The 17,907-nt window shown below is 59.6% G+C and overlaps 1 protein-coding gene across 1 annotated transcript; it reads left to right on the top strand.

Moving 5' to 3' along the window:
* Positions 1–479: 479 nt before the first annotated feature.
* On the top strand, positions 480–17,478 carry SCNN1B (sodium channel epithelial 1 subunit beta; the record flags this gene model as incomplete). Its single annotated transcript, NM_001082775.1, is given in 12 exon segments — positions 480–800; positions 1,315–1,591; positions 2,568–2,758; positions 8,412–8,515; positions 10,565–10,728; positions 10,903–11,010; positions 12,837–12,954; positions 13,849–13,924; positions 13,998–14,055; positions 15,352–15,413; positions 16,258–16,333; positions 16,591–17,478. Coding segments are annotated over 12 exon segments (1,926 nt in total). The 3' UTR covers positions 16,972–17,478.
* Between the last annotated feature and the right edge of the window lie 429 nt (positions 17,479–17,907).

Below are 17,907 nucleotides of genomic sequence, written 5' to 3'. Positions count from 1 at the left end.
CCCAAATGGCCACAATGGCCAGAGCCGAGCTGATCTGAAGCCAGGAGCCAGGAGCCTTTTTCTGGGTCTCCCACATGGGTGCAGGGGCCTAAGCACTTGGACCATCCTCCACTGCTTTCCTAGGTGCACCAGCAGGGAGCCACATCCAAAGTGGAGCAGCCAGGACTCGAACCAGCACCCATATGGAATGCCAGCACCACAGGCTGGGGCTTTAACCCACTGTGCCACAACGCTTGCCCCTTTAAATATTTAATAAATGCTTTTTGGTTGGATGGGTGGATGGGGGGGGTAGGTGAGTAACTGGCTGGCTGGATGAGTGGATAGGCAGATGGTTGGATGGTCATAGAAGGGCAGAAGGAAGGGTGGGGGTGGGTGAGCTGGGATATGCTGCCCCATCTCTGGCCATGACCATGACTGGAGCATCCACGCGCTGGAGGCTGGTGTCCTGTCTGACGTGACCTCGCCGGGTCTCTCTCTGTAGGCGCCACAATGCACGTGAAGAAGTACCTGCTGAAGTGCCTGCACCGGCTGCAGAAGGGCCCCGGCTACACCTACAAGGAGCTGCTGGTGTGGTACTGCGACAACACCAACACCCACGGCCCCAAGCGCATCATCCGCGAGGGGCCCAAGAAGAAGGCCATGTGGTTCCTGATCACGCTGCTCTTCGCCTCGCTCGTCTGCTGGCAGTGGGGCGTCTTCATCAAGACCTACCTGAGCTGGGAGGTCAGCGTCTCCCTCTCCATGGGCTTCAAGGCCATGGACTTCCCTGCCGTCACCATCTGCAATGCCAGCCCCTTCCGGTAGGTGGTCCTGGGAGTGCACAGCTGGCCTCGGGGCTAGCTTTTCACTGTCTCTCCTTTCTCCTTCTTTCCTGTTTCCACCTCACCTCTCTGTCTCTCTCCTCTTCTTTTTTTCTTCCTTCTTTGCTTTCACCCCTTTGCAACAGGATCCCAAATTCATAAGCTTCCTAGGCTTAAAGAGAACCTCAAACACCTCTCTGGAGTCCCCGCTCACGGAGCACCTGCTGTGTGTGCCAGGCACGGTTCGAGGCTCTGAAAATGCAGCAGTGAACACTCTCCACGAGGAGAAAGTCACAAGAGACCTGGCCTGTCTTGTTTGCTCCTGAGTTGCCTGTGCCTGGCGCACAGCAGGTGCTCATCGAACACTGGGTGCTGAATGAGTGATTGTGTGATGAAAAGCCAGAGGGATGCACGGGTGGCTGGCTGGACGCCATGTAGGACATTCCTAGGTGTAGCGGAGTGAAAGGGCTCCCACTTTCCTGTGGCTTTTCCTGATGAGCCTCTCCCCCTCCAGGTATTCCAAGGTCAGACATTTGCTCAAGGACTTGGATGAGCTGATGGAGGCAGTCCTGGCGAGGATCCTGGCTCCCGAGTCAAGCCAGGCCAACGCCACCGCGGCCATGAACCTCTCCACGTGGAACTACACACCCCTGGTCCTCATCGATGAGCGCGACCCCCACCACCCGGTGGTCCTCGACCTCTTTGCCAACGACCCCACCGGCTCGGCAAGCAGCAGCCCGGGGCCACGAGGGGCCTGCAATGCCCAGGGGTGTAAAGTGGCCATGAGATTAGTAAGTGGTCCCCGGCGCACTTCCAGCAATGGGCTCCATCCAGCGAGGGAGTTTCTTTGCTTTAACGATGCAAGTCTTGCTGGAGGAAGCCAGTGCCTCTTTTGCGCATTTGCAAAGCTTTTCCAAAAATAGACACGGTTAGTGTGGATGCAGGTGATGACCCAGCTCATCTAGCTTAAGCGAGACAGGGAGTTCATTGGGTCACGTAACTGAGAAGTCCAGGGGTCTGTTGGGTTCAGGTGTGGCTGGATCCAGGTGTTCCAACGCTGCCATCAGGATGGCATCTCTGCCCATTTTGCTCCAGCTCTCCATCAATTTCAGCCTCTGGCAGGCTCTGTCCACACGGACGGCCCCTGTCAGTGCCAGGCCCGCATCCCAGCAGCTCAGCAGTCTCTCCAGAAAACAAACCTCCTCTGTGTCCATAGCTACAGCAACAGTCCTCGGCACGGACCCATCGGGTCACGTGCTCACCTCCCAACCAATCACTGTGGACTGGAGGGCAGACAGGCTCCCACGATTGGCCAGCCCTGGGTCACGTGCTCTGGAGCTTGGGGCGGGGTCAGGGGCTGAGACAAGGGGAAAGGTGGAAGGAGGATCCAGGTTTGTGTGTCACAAGGCAGAGGCACAAATTGCTGGGTGGATGAGCGGCCATAGCTGTGTGCCACCGACCCTTGTCAAGGGATGACTCTGTCTCAGGACCCCCGAGGCCTCACTCCAGGGGGGTCTGAGTGTGCAGTTCTGGGCCTGGGCCTAGGGATCTGCGTTGTCGGCAGGCTCCCTTGTGATTGTGAGCGTCAGCATCGGGTAAGGCCCCTTAGTGAGCGGGAGTGTGGCTGACCAGTTTCCCGCGGCCCAGGTGTGCAGCCCAGAGCACTCCTCTTTGCCCTGCTGGGTACCTGGGGGAGGAGGGGCAGGCGGATGCTGGGGCCCTGCCAGCAGCCCCCGCACCCACGGGAGCCCCCATTGACCCCTGCAGTGCAGCCTCAATGGGACCTCGTGCACATTCCGGAACTTCAGCAGCGCCACCCAGGCGGTGACCGAGTGGTACGCGCTGCAGGCCACCAACATCTTCTCGCAAGTGCCGCAGCGGGAGCTGGTGGAGCTGGGCTACTCCGCGGAACGGCTCATCCTGGCCTGCCTGTTCGGGGCCGAGCCCTGTAGCTACCGGTGAGCGCCCTCCGCCCCAGGCCCGCCCGGCCTGCCCCGGGGCAGCTGTGCGTCAGGTCACCTCCGTGCGTCAGGTCACCTCCGTGCGTCAGCTTGCATGGAGGCAGCACCCCAGCGTGTGCCTGGGAGCTCGGGGGCTGTGCTGTGTGCTGGCCCCCTCCTCTCCCTCTCCGACGTGCCCAAGAGGCGGCAGCTGCAGCACTGGGGAAAGGGGAACCGTGTTTGGATCCCGGACCCGACTGCCTGGGTTTGAATGTCAGCTCTCTGTGATGTTGGCCACCCTGCTTAGCCTCCCTACACCTCAGTTTTCTCATCTGAAAAACGGGGACAGTGCTGGTATGGTGGTTAAATGAGTTAACGTACGTCCAGTGCTTAGAGCATTGTCTGGGGCACAGTAAACATTGTATGAGATTCAAGTTCATTCATTAGTTTTGCAAGGCAGAGAGAGAGAGGAAAAAGAGAGTTTCCAATTGCTGGTGCACCTCCCAAATGCCTAGAGGCCAGGCTGAAGCCAGCCCAGAACTCACCAGGGGTCTCCTACATGAGTGGCAGGGACCGGACTACTTGAGCCGTCACCTCTGCCTCCCGGGTGGGGCGTGAGCAAAAAGCTGGCATCAGGAGTCCAGGCGCTCAGACATGCAATGCGGGCGTCCTAATCGCCGGCTTACCTGCTAAGCCAATGCCCACCTCTCTGTAGGAGCTTCTGAACAAAGATTCTGCTTATCGTGGGGGTACCTGTAGATTCATAGGAACGTTGCAAAGTCCCCTAAGACCCCCACCCCGCTTTCTCTGTTGCTAACACCTGCTGTCGCCATGGTAACTTGTCCAGCACTGGCCCCCCTCCCTGTGAACTGGACTCAGCACTTTACCCGGATTTCCTCAGTTCTTCCCAGTGAGAATTTCCTGTCCCTGCACCCCAGCCTGGAGACCACACGGCAATTAGCCTTAAAAAAAACAAAAACAACAACAAAAAAAAACAACTATTATTTGAAAGGTGGAGTTACAGAGAGAAGGAGAGACAGAGAGAGGTCTTCCATCCGCTGGTTTGCTCCCCAAGCGGCCACAACAGCCAGAGCTGGGCTGATTCAAAACCAGGAACCAGCAGCTTCTTCTGGGTCTCCCACGTGGGTGCAGGGGCCCAAGCACTTGGGCCATCTCCCACTGCTTTCCCAGGTGCATTAGCAGGGAGCTGGATCAGAAGAGGAGCAGCCAGGACTGGAACTGGTGCCCACAGGGGATGCCGGTGCCGTACGCCACAGCGCCAGCCCCTGCGTTGGCTTTTGTGCCTCCTTAGTCTCTGGCAGTTTCTCAGACTTCTGTGTGCGTGACCTTGACAGTGGAGGAGCACACCCAGGTGTTTCACAGAAAGTACTCTCACCTGGCCTTCAGGGTTGATGGGAAGAATGCCGCAGAGGGGTGAACGGACAGCAGCGGCTGGGAGTTCTGGGGAGTGGGGGGGTGCTAGGCGTGAAGGCCTCGTCTCGGTGCTGGGCGCTGTCATTAGCACACGGAGACAGTGAGCGCAGAGCGGCGATGAGCAAGCAGCCGAGCTGGAATTCAGCTTCCAACAGGCTCCTGGAGCTGTGCTCATGACCTCTGAGCCCTTCTCCTCCGGGGGACGAGGTCACATGCCCTCCGTGAGCTTTCGCTCGACAGGGGGAGGCAGCTGACACACCTGACGTTCATCAGGAGGATGCCATTACACTGCAACAGGTAGGAACAGTGAGATACACACACACACACACACACACACACACACATTCTCTACCATTAGGAACAGTCAAAGCGCTTTGTAGGCAATCAAGGGAATGAGCAAGTGGCCATGCAGGGGTTCGGGAGGGAGCCTGTTCCCTTTCCCTTGTCATTCTCCTTTGCTATAACCGAACACCTGAGGCCAGCTGCTTCATAAGGAAAAGGAGGTTATTTTTAGCTCACTGAGTTGGCAGCTGGAAGTCCAGACAACACGGTGCCAGCGGGGCGGTTGGTGTCTCTGTGGGAGAGGGAGGGATCCTAAGGCAGGACGGGACGTCAGAGAGCAGGCACGGGCCGCGCTTGCCAACTGGTGTTCCCTAAAGGCCTCATCGGTTCCCTCTGAGGGCAGTGACCTCACCTCTTAAAGATGCCACCACCTTGGCCGGCGCCGCGGCTCACTAGGCTAATCCTCCGCCTGCAGCGCTGGCACCCCAGGTTCTAGTCCCGGTTGGGGTGCCGGATTCTGTCTTGGTTGCTTCTCTTCCAGGCCAGCTCTCTGCTGTGGCCCGGGAGTGCAGTGGAGGATGGCCCAAGTGCTTGAGCCCTGCACCCCATGGGAGACCAGGAGAAGCGCCTGGCTCCTGGCTTCGGATCAGTGCAGTGCGCCAGCCGTAGCAGCCATTTGGGGAGTGAACCAATGGAAAAGGAAGACTTTTCTCTCTGTTTCTTTCTCTGTCACTGTCTAACTCTGCTTGTCAAAAAAAAAAAAAAAAAAAATGATGCCACCACCTTCCAAGTCACCACCCTGGGGGCCAGCCTTCCAGCTCGAGACCCTTCAAGGGCCACCTTCAAACCATATGCACACCACAACCTTACCAGTAGGAACCGAGTACCGGGAACCAGCAGAAAGTCTAGCACTTCACATGGGGGGATGGGCACTCACAGGCCGCCGCAGAGCAGACGACACCCAAAGGGTGAGGCCGATGAGAGAATATTCCAGACACAAGGGCAGCAGGTGCAAAGGCCTTGAGGCTGGAAACATGTTGAATGAGCAGACGAAAGCCAAGGTAAGGAGGCTGCCAGTGCTCTGTGAGCCAGAGGAGCCCTTGGTGGGGGGCTCAGAGCGGGGGCGAGCACCGTGTGGCTCCCGAATGTGGCCATCGCCCTGGCCACTGGACACAGGGAAGCAGATGGGGAGGCAGAGGCTCATGCAGGAATCGGGGTGTGAGGCCCTGGTGGCTCGGGACAAGGTGAGAGTCTCGGGGATGGAGCGAGGGGTCAGGCTGGAGCCCCACGCTGAAAGGAGGCATTTGCTGGGGCTCTGTGTCCCGCACAGAGCAGGCCGGAAGGGCAGCCCTCTCTTGTCCTCCAGTGCCCGGCCGGCTGCCCGCCTCAGCAGGTGTTTGTTGGGTGAAGAAATGCGTTTTTTCTTCCTGATTCCTCTTTCGCCTTGGAGGAAACCCAAGCTCTGAGCTTGATTCAGCGGCTCAGACCCACCAGCCCGCGGCAGAGCTGGGGTCAGCTCCCCGATCGGCCGTCGCAGCCTGTGCTGGGTGCTGGGCCCTGGGGGTGACACAGGAATTTGTTTCCTTATGGGAAACTCACACCTCATTCCTGGGGTGATTTTGAGGCGTGAGGGGGTTTAAGGTAGTCCAGTCCAGAATATTCAGCCCAGGCTGGCCCATCAAATGGCTCAGTGAACGCTTGTTGTAGAATATAAGGCCTAATAGGGGTGGGGAACCCTTTTTTTTTTCTGCCAGGGGCTAAATGGAGATTTATAGCATCATTTGCAGGCCACATAAAATGGCCAGCTTAAAAGGAACCTGCTATAGAATTTCAAGTGCCAGACCAAGTGATCTCCCAGGGCTGGCCCTTCCCCGCCCCTGGAAAAGATGAGCCTGTGTGTGGTTGACTTTTTTGCACCATTTGATGTTCTTGTTCCCATTGCTTTCTGCTTTGAGTAAATAAAAAAAAAATAAACAAAAACCACCAAAGGCTGTTTTTTTCAAAGCTATTTTATCATGGAGACTTGAGAACACACGCATAGACCGGAGTTGCGTGCATCCACGTGGGTCCACCACCAACCCCAGCAACTGGGACCCGTTTCCCTATTCTGCTGCACGTCCCAGACACCAGTGTCTCTGTCTATAAATAGTTCAGGTTGTACCTGCGAAAGATAAAGAGTATTAAAACATATTTTTAATAGATTTTATTAGTTGAAAGGGAGAGAACTATCTCCCATCTGCTGGTTCACTCCCCAAATACTGGCAACAACCAAGACTAGGCCAGGGTGAAGCAGGAGTCCAGCACCCAATCCAGGTCTCCCACGTGGGTGACAGGGGCCCAAGCACTTGAGCCATCACCTGCTGCCTCTCAGGGTGCACGTTAGCAGGAAGCAGGAGTTGAGGCACAGCCAGGGCTTGAACCCAGGCACTCTGATAAGGAGATGCATGTGTCCCAGGCAGGGTCAAAACCACTAGGCCTGGGGCCAGTGTTGTGACAAAGTGGGTAACGCCACCACCTGCGACACTGGCATCCCACATGGGTGCTGATTCGATTCTGGCTGCTCCACTTCTGACCCAGATCCCTGCCAATGCACCTGGGAAAGCAGCAGAAGATGGCCTACGCGTCTGGGCCCCCTGCCCCAACATGGCAGATCCAGAAGAAGCTCCTGGCTCCTGGTTTCTGGCTTCTGCCTGGCCCAGCTCCAGCTGTTGTGGCCATTTGGGGAGTGAACCAGCAGATGGAAAAGATCTCTGTCTCTCCCTCCCTCTCTGTGACTCTGCCTTTCATATACGTAAAATATTTTGAAAATAAATTAAAACACACACACAAGGCCCAACGCCTGCCCCAGTGGACAGCTTTACGGAGCACTTGGTGGTGATGGTGTTAGACAAACTTCTTAGGAACAGTTCCAGGACGTAAGCTGGGAGTTGGGTAGAGTTCTTCAGCCTCTCACTGGCCTTGGCCGCCTCCGCCCCGGCCCACGCCCCTCCGTGCCCGCGTCCCCACCTCTCTGTACCCCAGCGGCTCCCTGAGCAAACATTGGCGCTGCCCTTTTTGCTCTTAGGGCCTGCGTGAGCTTCCTGCGGCGGCCACAGCTCACGAACACCAGGAGTAGACACCTAAGGTCCCGCAGGGATCAGGGTGCAGCAGAAAGACATGGGGCAGGGCGGGGCTCCCTTGGAGGGCACCAGGGCACTGTCCTTTGCCTCGTCCAGCCCGTGGTGGCCTCCCCGCTTGCACCTGTGCACCTCAGCTCTCGTCTGCACGTGGGCTTCTCAGCATCTCTGTCTTTTCCCCTTCTGCTCCTACACCGACACCTGCCTTGGATTTAGGGGCCCCCTGGGTAATCCAAGATGATCGCATTTCGAGATTCCCAGTTAGATCTGAAAACACCTTTGTTTTAGAGAAGGCCACATACAGTGGGTTTGGGGGTTCTGACAAGGACAGGGACATCGTTGGGAGCTGGGGGACACGCGGCAGATCACAGTTCTCACAGCTGGGGCTGGCGCTGGGGCACAGCGGATTAAACCACTGCCTGGGATGCCAGCCTCCCAGCCGAGCGCCGCCCTCAGTTCCGGCTGCTCTGCTTCTGATCCAGCTCCCTGCTACTGCACCTGGGAAAGCTGCAGAAGATGGCCCGAGTGCTTGGGTCCCTGCCACCCATGTGGGAGACCAGGGTGGAGATCCCGGCTCCTAGCTTCAGCCTGGCCGAGTCCCAGCCACTGCAGTCATTTGGGGAGTGAACCAGCAGCTAAAGGTCTCTGTCTCTCTCGAATTCTGCCTTTGAAATAAATAAATAAAATATGTAATTTTAAAACAACAGCTCATTCAGAGAGCAGAACCGTAACCCCAAAAAGACCCCCTTCTGGTCTCTCTGGCTGCTGCCACCTCCCCCTTCCTGAACTCTGGTCTGTGACCACCCTGTCTGCCCACGGCCCACGGGTGTTTCTTTCAGGAACTTCACGTCCATCTTCTACCCGGATTACGGCAACTGTTACGTCTTCAACTGGGGCATGACAGAGAAGGCGCTGCCCTCGGCCAACCCGGGAACCGAATTTGGTGAGTCTGGGGCTGGAGCATCTGTGGGGGCGGGGCCGAGAGGAGCCCGGAGAGGCGTGGCCACTACGGAGGCTCCGCGGTGAGGGGCGGGGCCAGGCACTGGCTCCGCCTTTCCCTTCCTCATATCCCTGGGCAGGCCCTGGGGTTCCTGATTTGCTGACCAATGCAGTGAGGACTCAGTGTCATGGCCAAGAGCTCCAGCTGCTATGCCCAGGCCACATCCCAGCCCCCACCACGGACGTACTAGGTCATTCTGAGCTTGGGATTTCCTCTCTCAAAGTCAGATCCCCAACACGGGGAGTAGCACACCCGGCCTTTTTACCCAGGGATTCCACACCTGCTAGACCAAGTGCGCCCAGGACCGACCCTTTTCTTACTGTTACTCCCTAAACAGTGCATATAACAACTGTGCACCTGCCGTGTACACTGTATTAGGTATGCTGAGTAGCCAGGAGATGATTCAAAGTATCTGGGAGCGTTGGGTAAGTTCTGTGCAAACACTACACTGTTTTACATAAGGGACTTGAGCGTCACCGACTCTGATACTGACAGGACTCCTGAAATCAACCCCCTGCAGAGGCGTATACAGTCTCACATCACAGTGCACACACACACAGCGCGCACACACACACAACACAGCACATAGTATCTGCCTGGAATATTCTGAGAAATACTGCTAAAGATGGAGTACTGTGCCCAAGGTCCCCCAGTACTGAAGTGGCACTGGCTTTCACTCTTCCCTTAGCCCCTCTGCTGCACAGTTCTTAAAAAAATGTTTTATTTATTTGAAAGGCAGACTGACAGCTAGAGGGAGAGAGAGAGAAAAATATCTGCCATTTGCTGGCTCACTCCCCAAATGCCTGCAATGGCCAGAGGTGAACCAAGCCAAAGCCAGGAGCCCGGAGCTCCATCCAAGTCTCCCAAGCACCTGGCCCTCCCAGTCCCATTAGCAGGGAGCTGGATTGGAAGTGAAGTAGCCAGGACTGCAATGGGTGCTCACACGGGCTCTGGGGTCCCAGGTATCTGCTTAACCCACTTCACCGCGACGCCAGCCCCTGCTGCGCAGTTCTTAAAGAGAGAGCGTCACAGAGAAGTAGAACGGGGAGGGGGGGGAGGGGGGGTGACAGCCCCCCCTCGCTCCAGGCTGGTGTCTCCTGCAGAAGGGGTCACGGCTCTGGCTGGTGGGGCTGGGCGCTGGGCACGGGCCAGGAAGCCCTCCCTGGTCAGCTCCTGACCTCCCCAGCCTTGGCTCCCCCGAGCCCTGTCCCCAGGTGCTAGCCCCGCCCTCTTCCCTGAGGCAGATGCCAGTACCAGAGCCCAGCAGAGGAGTCACACGCTGGGTTTAATTTCGGGAAGGCCCTCATAGTTCAACCCCGGCACTCCGCTTCCCTGCCGAGCGGCGTCGGACAAAGTCCCGCCCTGTGCCTCAGTGTCCTCAGCTGTCCAAGGGGGGTAGCAACCACCCCGACCTCCAGCGGCTCTCATGAGCCCCCGCGGAGATCACCCAGACAAAGGCGCTCTGCGCCATAGCCCGCACACGACATGCGCTCAGCAGCCATCAGCCCGCATCGGCCTGGCCACGGGGTGCAGCTCGGGACCCCGGGAAAGTAGCCCTGCAGACCAGTCCGTGGGAGGAGCATCGCAGGAGGTCGGGAGGAAGCGCCCGGGACTAGGCGGGGGTTCAGTGAGGGCCCTGGGCTGGGGTCTGCAGAAAGCGCGGGAGATTCCAGGTGAAGGGAACAGCATTCCAGGTGGAGGAACGGCACTGGCGGAGGCCCCGCGGCAGGAAGGAACCAGACGGCCCTGCGGTTACTGAGGGCAGAGGTGGGCAGGGCAGGGCTGTGCCTCTCAGCTCTACGTGCTGGACAGCACAGAGACCATGGTGGGGCGACAGGACACCAGGGAGGCGCGGGCCCAGGCCTGGGTTCTCCCCAGGTGGTGCCAGCCTTTTTGGCAGGCCCTCCCTTTGGCTGGAGGGAGTAGGCATGTGGGTGGGGGTCTCCCCCGCAGCCTGGGGGAGCGAATCCGTGACTCTCCTTTCCCCCACAGGCCTGAAGCTGATCCTGGACATCGGCCAGGAAGACTACGTCCCCTTCCTGGCGTCCACGGCCGGCGTCCGGCTCATGCTGCACGAGCAGCGCTCCTACCCCTTCATCCGCGAGGAGGGCGTCGACGCTATGTCGGGGACGGAGACGTCCATCGGGGTGCTGGTGGTAAGGGCCGGCGCCGGCGGGAGGCGGGCGGGCGAGCTCTCTGGCGCCCCCTCTGGCGCGCGTGGGGCCTGCAGCTCTCCGTCCCCTCTCACGTCCTCTGTGCCGATATTTGCTGGGAGGCCAGGGAGGGAGGGGGCGCCCCAGGTCACCCACGAGCAACCCTTCGGGACACAGGACAAGCTGCAGCGTAAGGGCGAGCCCTACAGCCCGTGCACGGTGAACGGCTCTGACGTCCCGGTGCAGAACCTCTACGGCAGTTACAACACCACCTACTCCATCCAGGTGGGTTTGCTGCAGGCCCCGTGGCCCCCAGGGTCCCTGTCCTCAACCTGAGCCACAGGGCCTCGGGTGTCTGGGAGGCTGGCTCTGCTGGGCTCCTGTAGGTGGCTTCGGGCCGCTCTGGGGGCTGTGGGCCCAGTACTGTCCTTGCTCTCAGCAGGCCTGGGGCTAGTCACTTCTCATCCCCACTGCGACAGGTATGCCCCTGGGGACACCCAGGATTATAGGGATCTCACTCTGGGGTCTCCCAGAAGAAGACAAACATCTAACATGTGACCTTCACTTTATCCCTTCAACTACCCCCCATGAAGCTGCAGTATGCTAATAAATGGTGGCATTTATGGGCCTGCTAATGAGAGTAGATTATGCAAGCACTTTGCACCTCTTAGGTCATTTAATCACCCTAGCAATCCGGAAGTGTAGAGCCGTTATCATGCCTAGCTCAGGACCCCAGTGTGAATCCCTCGCCAGTCCCCCTGAGATCTGCCCTCAATCCCTTTCGTTGGAGCTGCCAGCTGCGCTCTTGTCCTGAGCCCCCACGGTGAGCCCAGCCCTGGCTCAGACCCTACCTCTCCGGACAGGGACAGGGCATGAGCTGACTCCGGGCACAGATGGCCGCTCACTGCCATGGTTCCCCCAGCCTGATGTGCCCTGGTAGATAAGGACACTGAGGCATAACGAGGGGACAGCATCCGGGAACCCTGAGCCTGGTGTGGTTTTCCGTCCCAGCCACATGCCCGCCCCGTGCAGCTGCCCTACCCTGCTCTCTGGCTGCCACGGAGCTTTCTGAGACCCCCCAGGGATGGACAGGGATAGACAGACAGACAGCCGGGGCAGCACCTGGAGATGGGGACCATGGAGAAGGAGGCCCCAGCCCAGGAAAACTCAGTTCTTGTTCCCAGCGGTGCAACAGCCCTGAGGCCAGAAGCCTCATCAAAGACCGAGGTCAGGCTCAGGAGCCATCCCCACTCGTACGTCCACTCCTGGCCAGGAGCAGGCCTGGGCCGGCCCCCGTGTCAGTCCAGGGCCTGTTCCCTGCCTGCCCCAGCTCCGGGCCCTCCTGGCCAGGCTGTTGAATCTGACAGTGGCCCCGGTTTCCTGGCCTCGGGGAGCCCACCAGACCAGGGAGAGGAGCAGGATGTGGCAGCTTGGGATGAAGCCACGGGTGGGGCAGGGTCAGAGCAGAGGGCGGCCAGCCAGGGTTGTCGCAAGGCGGCCACCATCGTCAGCGCTTGGGAAACTGGGCGGGCAGAGAACTGTGAGTGACAGCTGCTTCTGTTCAGGGGCTTCGGGCTGAATCCTCCTGGCCCCCGGGGCAGGCAGGTGTGCTTGCCACTCTGCCTGCTTTGCAGGAGTCATCTGAGGCTCAGGGCTAAGAACTGGCCCCTAGGACACATAGCTGGGCAGAACCACCTGGAAACCTGGGAGGCTGGGGCTTAGGGAGGGGACACTCATCACAGCCCATCCCCAGGACTGGGGGGTGTGCCGGTGTCCCCTCTTCCCCCTCCCCCGCCAGGCGACATTCTGGTGCCTTAAGAAAAGAGCCCCTCCCTGTGCCACCTGGGGGTCCCACCTCTGCCTGGGGAGACCTGGGCTGCCAGGGTCCTGGCCGGAGGGCCCCTGCAGAATCCCAACACCTGCTACACAGCGCCAGAGGGAAAGACTGGAGTCCATTTCCCCTGGGCCTCTCGTCCACGGAGGCGCCTCTCCTGCCCCGCCCCCTTCCCCAGCTCCCTTGGCCTGGACCTGAACGTCTCTGGACCCCCTCCCCTAGGCACAGGGGGCGAGGTCGTCCCTGACCATAGTGTGCTCTCTCTCACCCACCTCAGGCCTGTCTTCACTCCTGCTTCCAAACCCAGATGATCGCCAGCTGCCAATGCGGCCATTATCTGTACCCGCTGCCCCGCGGGCAGGAATACTGCAACAGCCGGGACTTCCCGGACTGGGGTGAGTGTGGGCTCTGAGCAGGTGCAGGGTGGGGGGCGTCCGCTAAGCGGTCCGCCATCTGGCCACGCCCTCCCCCAGACCTCTGACTGCAGGAACCCGGTCTTCTCTCTCCTGAGCTCTCCGCGGTGTGTGCTTGGCACGTGCAGGCGTGAGAGTGATTGTCCCTGTGGGTACACGTCTGTGTGCAGCGGACCAGCGGTGTATGTGTGTGTATGTGTGTGAGTGTGTGTATGTATGAGTTTGGCACATGGCTGCCATCATGCACGCAGACGTGTGCGTGTGTCCCTGTCTTCCAGCGTGCCTGTGTGTGTGTGTGTGTCTAAATGCACAGACGCTCCGTGGGTCTTCGTGGAAGTGGCTGCTGGTGTCTGTGCACCCTGGTGCATGAGCGTGTGTGTGTGTGTGTGCGCGCGCGTGCACAGGGCAGTGTGTCCATCCTTGGCATGAGTGTCCATGTGTGTGTGGGCTCCCAGGGTCTCTGCGGTGGACTGCAGGAGAGAGTGAGAAAGCTGCTGTCACCATCACCGCGGGGATCTGCCAGGGCTTGAGGTTGGAGTCACAGGAGGAGGAGCCCCGCTGGGGGGCGGGTGCTGGAGCCGGGGCGCGGCCAGCGGATGTTCCTGGTGGAGTCACAGGGAGAGGGGGCGCCTGTCTTCCTTCCGGCTCTTGTTCCTTCGCACACGCCATAACCCTCGGACCTCACCGAGCTGGGTCTCGGCTGTTTGGGATGAGATCCCCAGGCCAAGCTGTAGAGGGGGGCGCTGATTCTCCATGGCGAGAAATCTTGGAGACGCCCCCCATCTTAACCACAGGCCTAAGGGGGCCCAGAGGGAGCCGGGAGGAGGGCCCCTAAACACCACCTTCAAGGTCTTGAGCCCTCCCTGTCTCCCTCAGCCCCTTGCTACTTGGCTCTGCGGATGAGCGAGGCCGAGAGAGAGACGTGCATCCGCATGTGCAAGGAGTCCTGCAAGTGAGTGTGGGGGCGGGGCCCGCGGGCACGGGGGCGGGGCCGGCGGCCCAGCAACGGGGCTTCTCTCTTCTAGTGACACCCAGTACAAGATGACCATCTCCATGGCCGACTGGCCTTCCGAGGCCTCTGAGGTGAGACGGAGGAGCGGCCAAGCTCCTGGCCCCCACCTTTGCACTGGGGACGTGGCTGGGCCAGAACTGTAGGCTGCTTAGGACCTTGGGGGTGGAGGGGGTTTCTCCCTCCCTCCCTCCCTCCCTCTCCCCTCCCTTTCTCCACCAACACCCCCCCAGACACGTGCTCCGGACGACAGTAGTGAGACAGACACAGTCCTTGCCTTACAGAGCCCACACGGTAGTCAGAGAGATGATATACAGGAGGACTTCAGAATGTACATGGGAAAACCAGTATTCAAAGATAAGTTTATTTTTGGTGAGAAGTTTCTTGAAATCCTTGCATCGTTTTTTTCCACAAGATGTATTTCACAAGACCCTTTTTTTTCCAAAAAAAAAAAAAAAGAAATTTATTTATTTGAAAGTTAGATTTACAGAGAGAGAGGGAGAGACAGAGAGGTTTTCCATCCACTGGTTCACTCCCCAAATGACTGCAATGGCCAGAGCTGAGGATATCCGAAGCCAGGAGCCAGGAGCTTCTTCTGGGATTCCCGTGTGGGTGCAGGGGCTCAAGCACTTGGGCCATCCTCCACTGCTTTCCCAGGCCATTAGCAGGGAGCTGGATTGGAAGTGGAGCAGCAGGGACTTGAACCTGTGCCCACATGGGATGCCAGCACCGCAGATAGTGACTTTATCTGCTATGCCACAGTGCTGGCCCCTCCGTGAGCCTTTTGAAGACCCCTTGTTCATACACAGAAACTAGGTCATTTCAAGGTGTGGCCACTGCTGCGTGAGTGCCCACGCAGGGCCGGGCATGTGAGCCCCGGTCTGCGTAGGTTCCCTGGGTCTGTGGGGTGCTGGCTGGGAGCGGAGAGTGCAGAGGCTGCGATCCTGAGGGAGACGGTGATGGTGACAGCAGAGAGGAAGGGGAAACGTTAGACGGAGTGGTTAGGGAAGGCCGGCCTCCCCAAGACAGGTGGCCTCTGAGCCCAAACCTGGAGGCTGAGGCTGAGCCAGCCGGGGCAGAGCTGAGGAGGCTTCCGGGCTGGGGAACAGCAGGTGCAGGGCCCAAGGTGGGGACAGGACGGCTGGGTCTGGGGGAAGAGGCTGGGCACCCGAGTCCCCTCTCCCCTCTCACAGCAGCCACGCTTCCATTGTGCCCTCCCGCCTGCTCCCTGTCCTAGCCTGTGCCCCCCCGCCAGGGGCTTCAGGGAAATACAGGGCAGCGATCCAGCCCCCTCGTGGGTGCCAGGGGCTGTGACTGGGAGGCGGGTGCAGGCGCCGCGTGTTTCAGCTGCCTTCTGGATTGGGTTCCAGGACTGGATCTTCCACGTGTTGTCTCAGGAGCGGGACCAGAGCACCAACGTCACCTTGAGCAGGTGAGCCTGGGCGGGGCTAGGGCAGGCAGAAAAGGGGAGGAGCTAGATATCGGACAGGGGCCAGCTAACCCAGCCAGTATCCCACACTGGACAGAGCCAGGGCAGGCCTGGAGGAGGCAGCCTGGGGCGTGACAGCCAGAAAGGACAGCCCAGGGGTCAGTCCAGCACCCCCTCAAGGAGGTCCCTGTTCTCCCATCCACACACCCACCTGTCCACTCATCCCCCACCCCGCATCGTCCATCCACCCACACCTCTGTCCCACACAAACTCAGGCTTGGTGGCTAAGACACGAGGTCCATACATTCAGTCTGGAGAAGCCCTAGCCACAGCCAGAGCTCATGGTGCTGTTTGTCCAAGCCCCGCCCCAGGAGCATGGTGGGGGAGGAGCCTCACTCTGCTTGAGGGAAAAGGAGGGAGATGACGTGTGAGTTAATGGGGGAGAGGAGGAAGAGGAGGGGGACAAACCGCTCAGAGGCCAAAGTGTCCAGGCAGAGGATGTGGCTTGGGCAGCAGCCTGAGGTGTGAGACAGCACAGTCTTTCTGCAGACCACAGGTGCAAGGCAGAGGGGTGGGGGTGGGGGTGCTTGGCCAGGAGGTGCCCTGGTGCTGGTGCAAGGCTTTGGAACCCTGCACGGGGTCACTGCACGTGGGTTGGGCAGAGGAAACAGGATGAGTGTGGGGTACATTGGCTGCAAAGGATAGCCTGTGCAGTTCTTGTGTGGACGTCAGCCCTCCCCGAGGTGGGCGTGAGAGGGCTGGGGGAGGCCCCTGGCTGTGGCCGGGGCGGGGAGGGGAGGGGGAGATAGTGGGGCGCAGCCCCAGCCCTTCTTGCTGCCCCCTGCAGGAAGGGAGTTGTCAAACTCAACATCTACTTCCAAGAATTCAACTACTGCACCATCGAGGAATCGGCCGCCAACAACGTGAGTCTGGGTGGCTCTGGACCCCGCAGCCGTGGCTGTTAACCCTGCACCCTGAGAGTGGGAGTGTCTTGAGCCCCTGTGTGGGGATGGGGAGGGTCCCCACAGCAGTCCCGAGTGACTTCCCGGGGCTGAGATGGTCCCCCATTCGCCCACCCACCCAGGGAGCCCTGGCGCTGGTCCCCTGAGACCGGGCTGGGAGGCAGGGGAGTGCTTCACCTCCACACAGGCCCTTATCCCCTCCCCTCTGTCCCCCACAGATCGTCTGGCTGCTCTCCAATCTGGGCGGTCAGTTTGGCTTCTGGATGGGGGGCTCCGTGCTGTGTCTCATCGAGTTTGCCGAGATCATCATTGACTTCGTGTGGATCACCATCATCAAGCTGGTGGCCCTGGCCAAGGGCCTGCGGCAGAGGCAAGCCCAGGCTCGCTACGCGGGCCCCCCGCCCACCGTGGCCGAGCTGGTGGAGGCGCACACCAACTTCGGCTTCCAGCCAGATGCGGGCCACCGCAGTCCCGACGCCGAGGCCTACCCCGACGAGCAGGCCCTGCCTATCCCGGGCACCCCGCCCCCCAACTACGACTCCCTGCGCCTGCAACCGCTGGACGTGGTTGAGTCTGACAGCGAGGGTGATGCCGTCTAGACCCTGCCTCTGCCTACCTGTGCACCCTGAGAACTCGAAACTAAGAAGCCGAGGCCAGTAGTCATCCTTAGTCTCATTTTGTGATGCCTTCTCCCTCGGCCAGGACTGGAGGTGTCTAAACTCAGAGCCCCTTTCTCTCTACAGGGAAGCCAGTGGCAACTGGCCAATCCCAGGCAGAGGGCTTCTTCCTAGAGTTGCCAGGCTGGCATAGTATGGAGCCACTGTGTTCTCCTCTGGTTCCTGCCCATGCACAGACCCCCGGCACGCCCTGTCCTTGTGGCCGGCCACCTCACTCCCCATGCCAGTCGCCCTCTGCCTCAGAGATGAGCATGTGGGCACGCCCTGCAGTCTGCTTCCCGTACTCAGCCACCCTTTTCCTTCCTGGCCTTGGCTGACCCCTGCCAACAGTGAGGGCGGCCGTGACAGGCACCAGGAGAGAGCAGCAGGTGTGGGCCCCTGCCGGGTGACACCTACTTTGTTCTAGAAAATAAAAGTAAAAGAAGCTGAGTCAGCCCTTGTCCTTTGCCCCTCTGCATACCTGGGGGCGGAAGGGCATCCCCCCTGGCTCTGGAGCAAAGGTCAGACCGAGGAAGGGTCTCTGAGGCCGGTCAAGTGGCCGCTCTTCCTCCTGGTTCTTGAAGTTCCTTTCGCGTTGTCCCTGAAGCAGTGGCCTCGTGACTTTACCGGTGCCACCAACCTACTCTGCACTGCATGGACAGAGGTGGGGTGGGTGGGTGGGGTCTCAATTGCCCAATGATTCTGCCTCCCTGCTCCCCTGGGGAGCTTCTCCTTATACTCCAGCTCCCAGGGGGACACTAACTGGTCCCTAACACTATCAGTCCCTAACTGGGTCACATGCCTGTCTGAACCAATCAGTGTGGCTGGCTGAACAGGTTGCTTGGATTTGAATCTGGCTGCCTGGACCTGAGCCGCTGT

Source organism: Oryctolagus cuniculus, chromosome 19, assembly GCF_964237555.1.
Source record: "Oryctolagus cuniculus chromosome 19, mOryCun1.1, whole genome shotgun sequence".
NCBI classification, from domain to species: domain Eukaryota; kingdom Metazoa; phylum Chordata; class Mammalia; order Lagomorpha; family Leporidae; genus Oryctolagus; species Oryctolagus cuniculus.
Note: the sequence above shows the minus strand (reverse complement) of the source record. Positions and strands in the feature narration are given on the sequence as shown.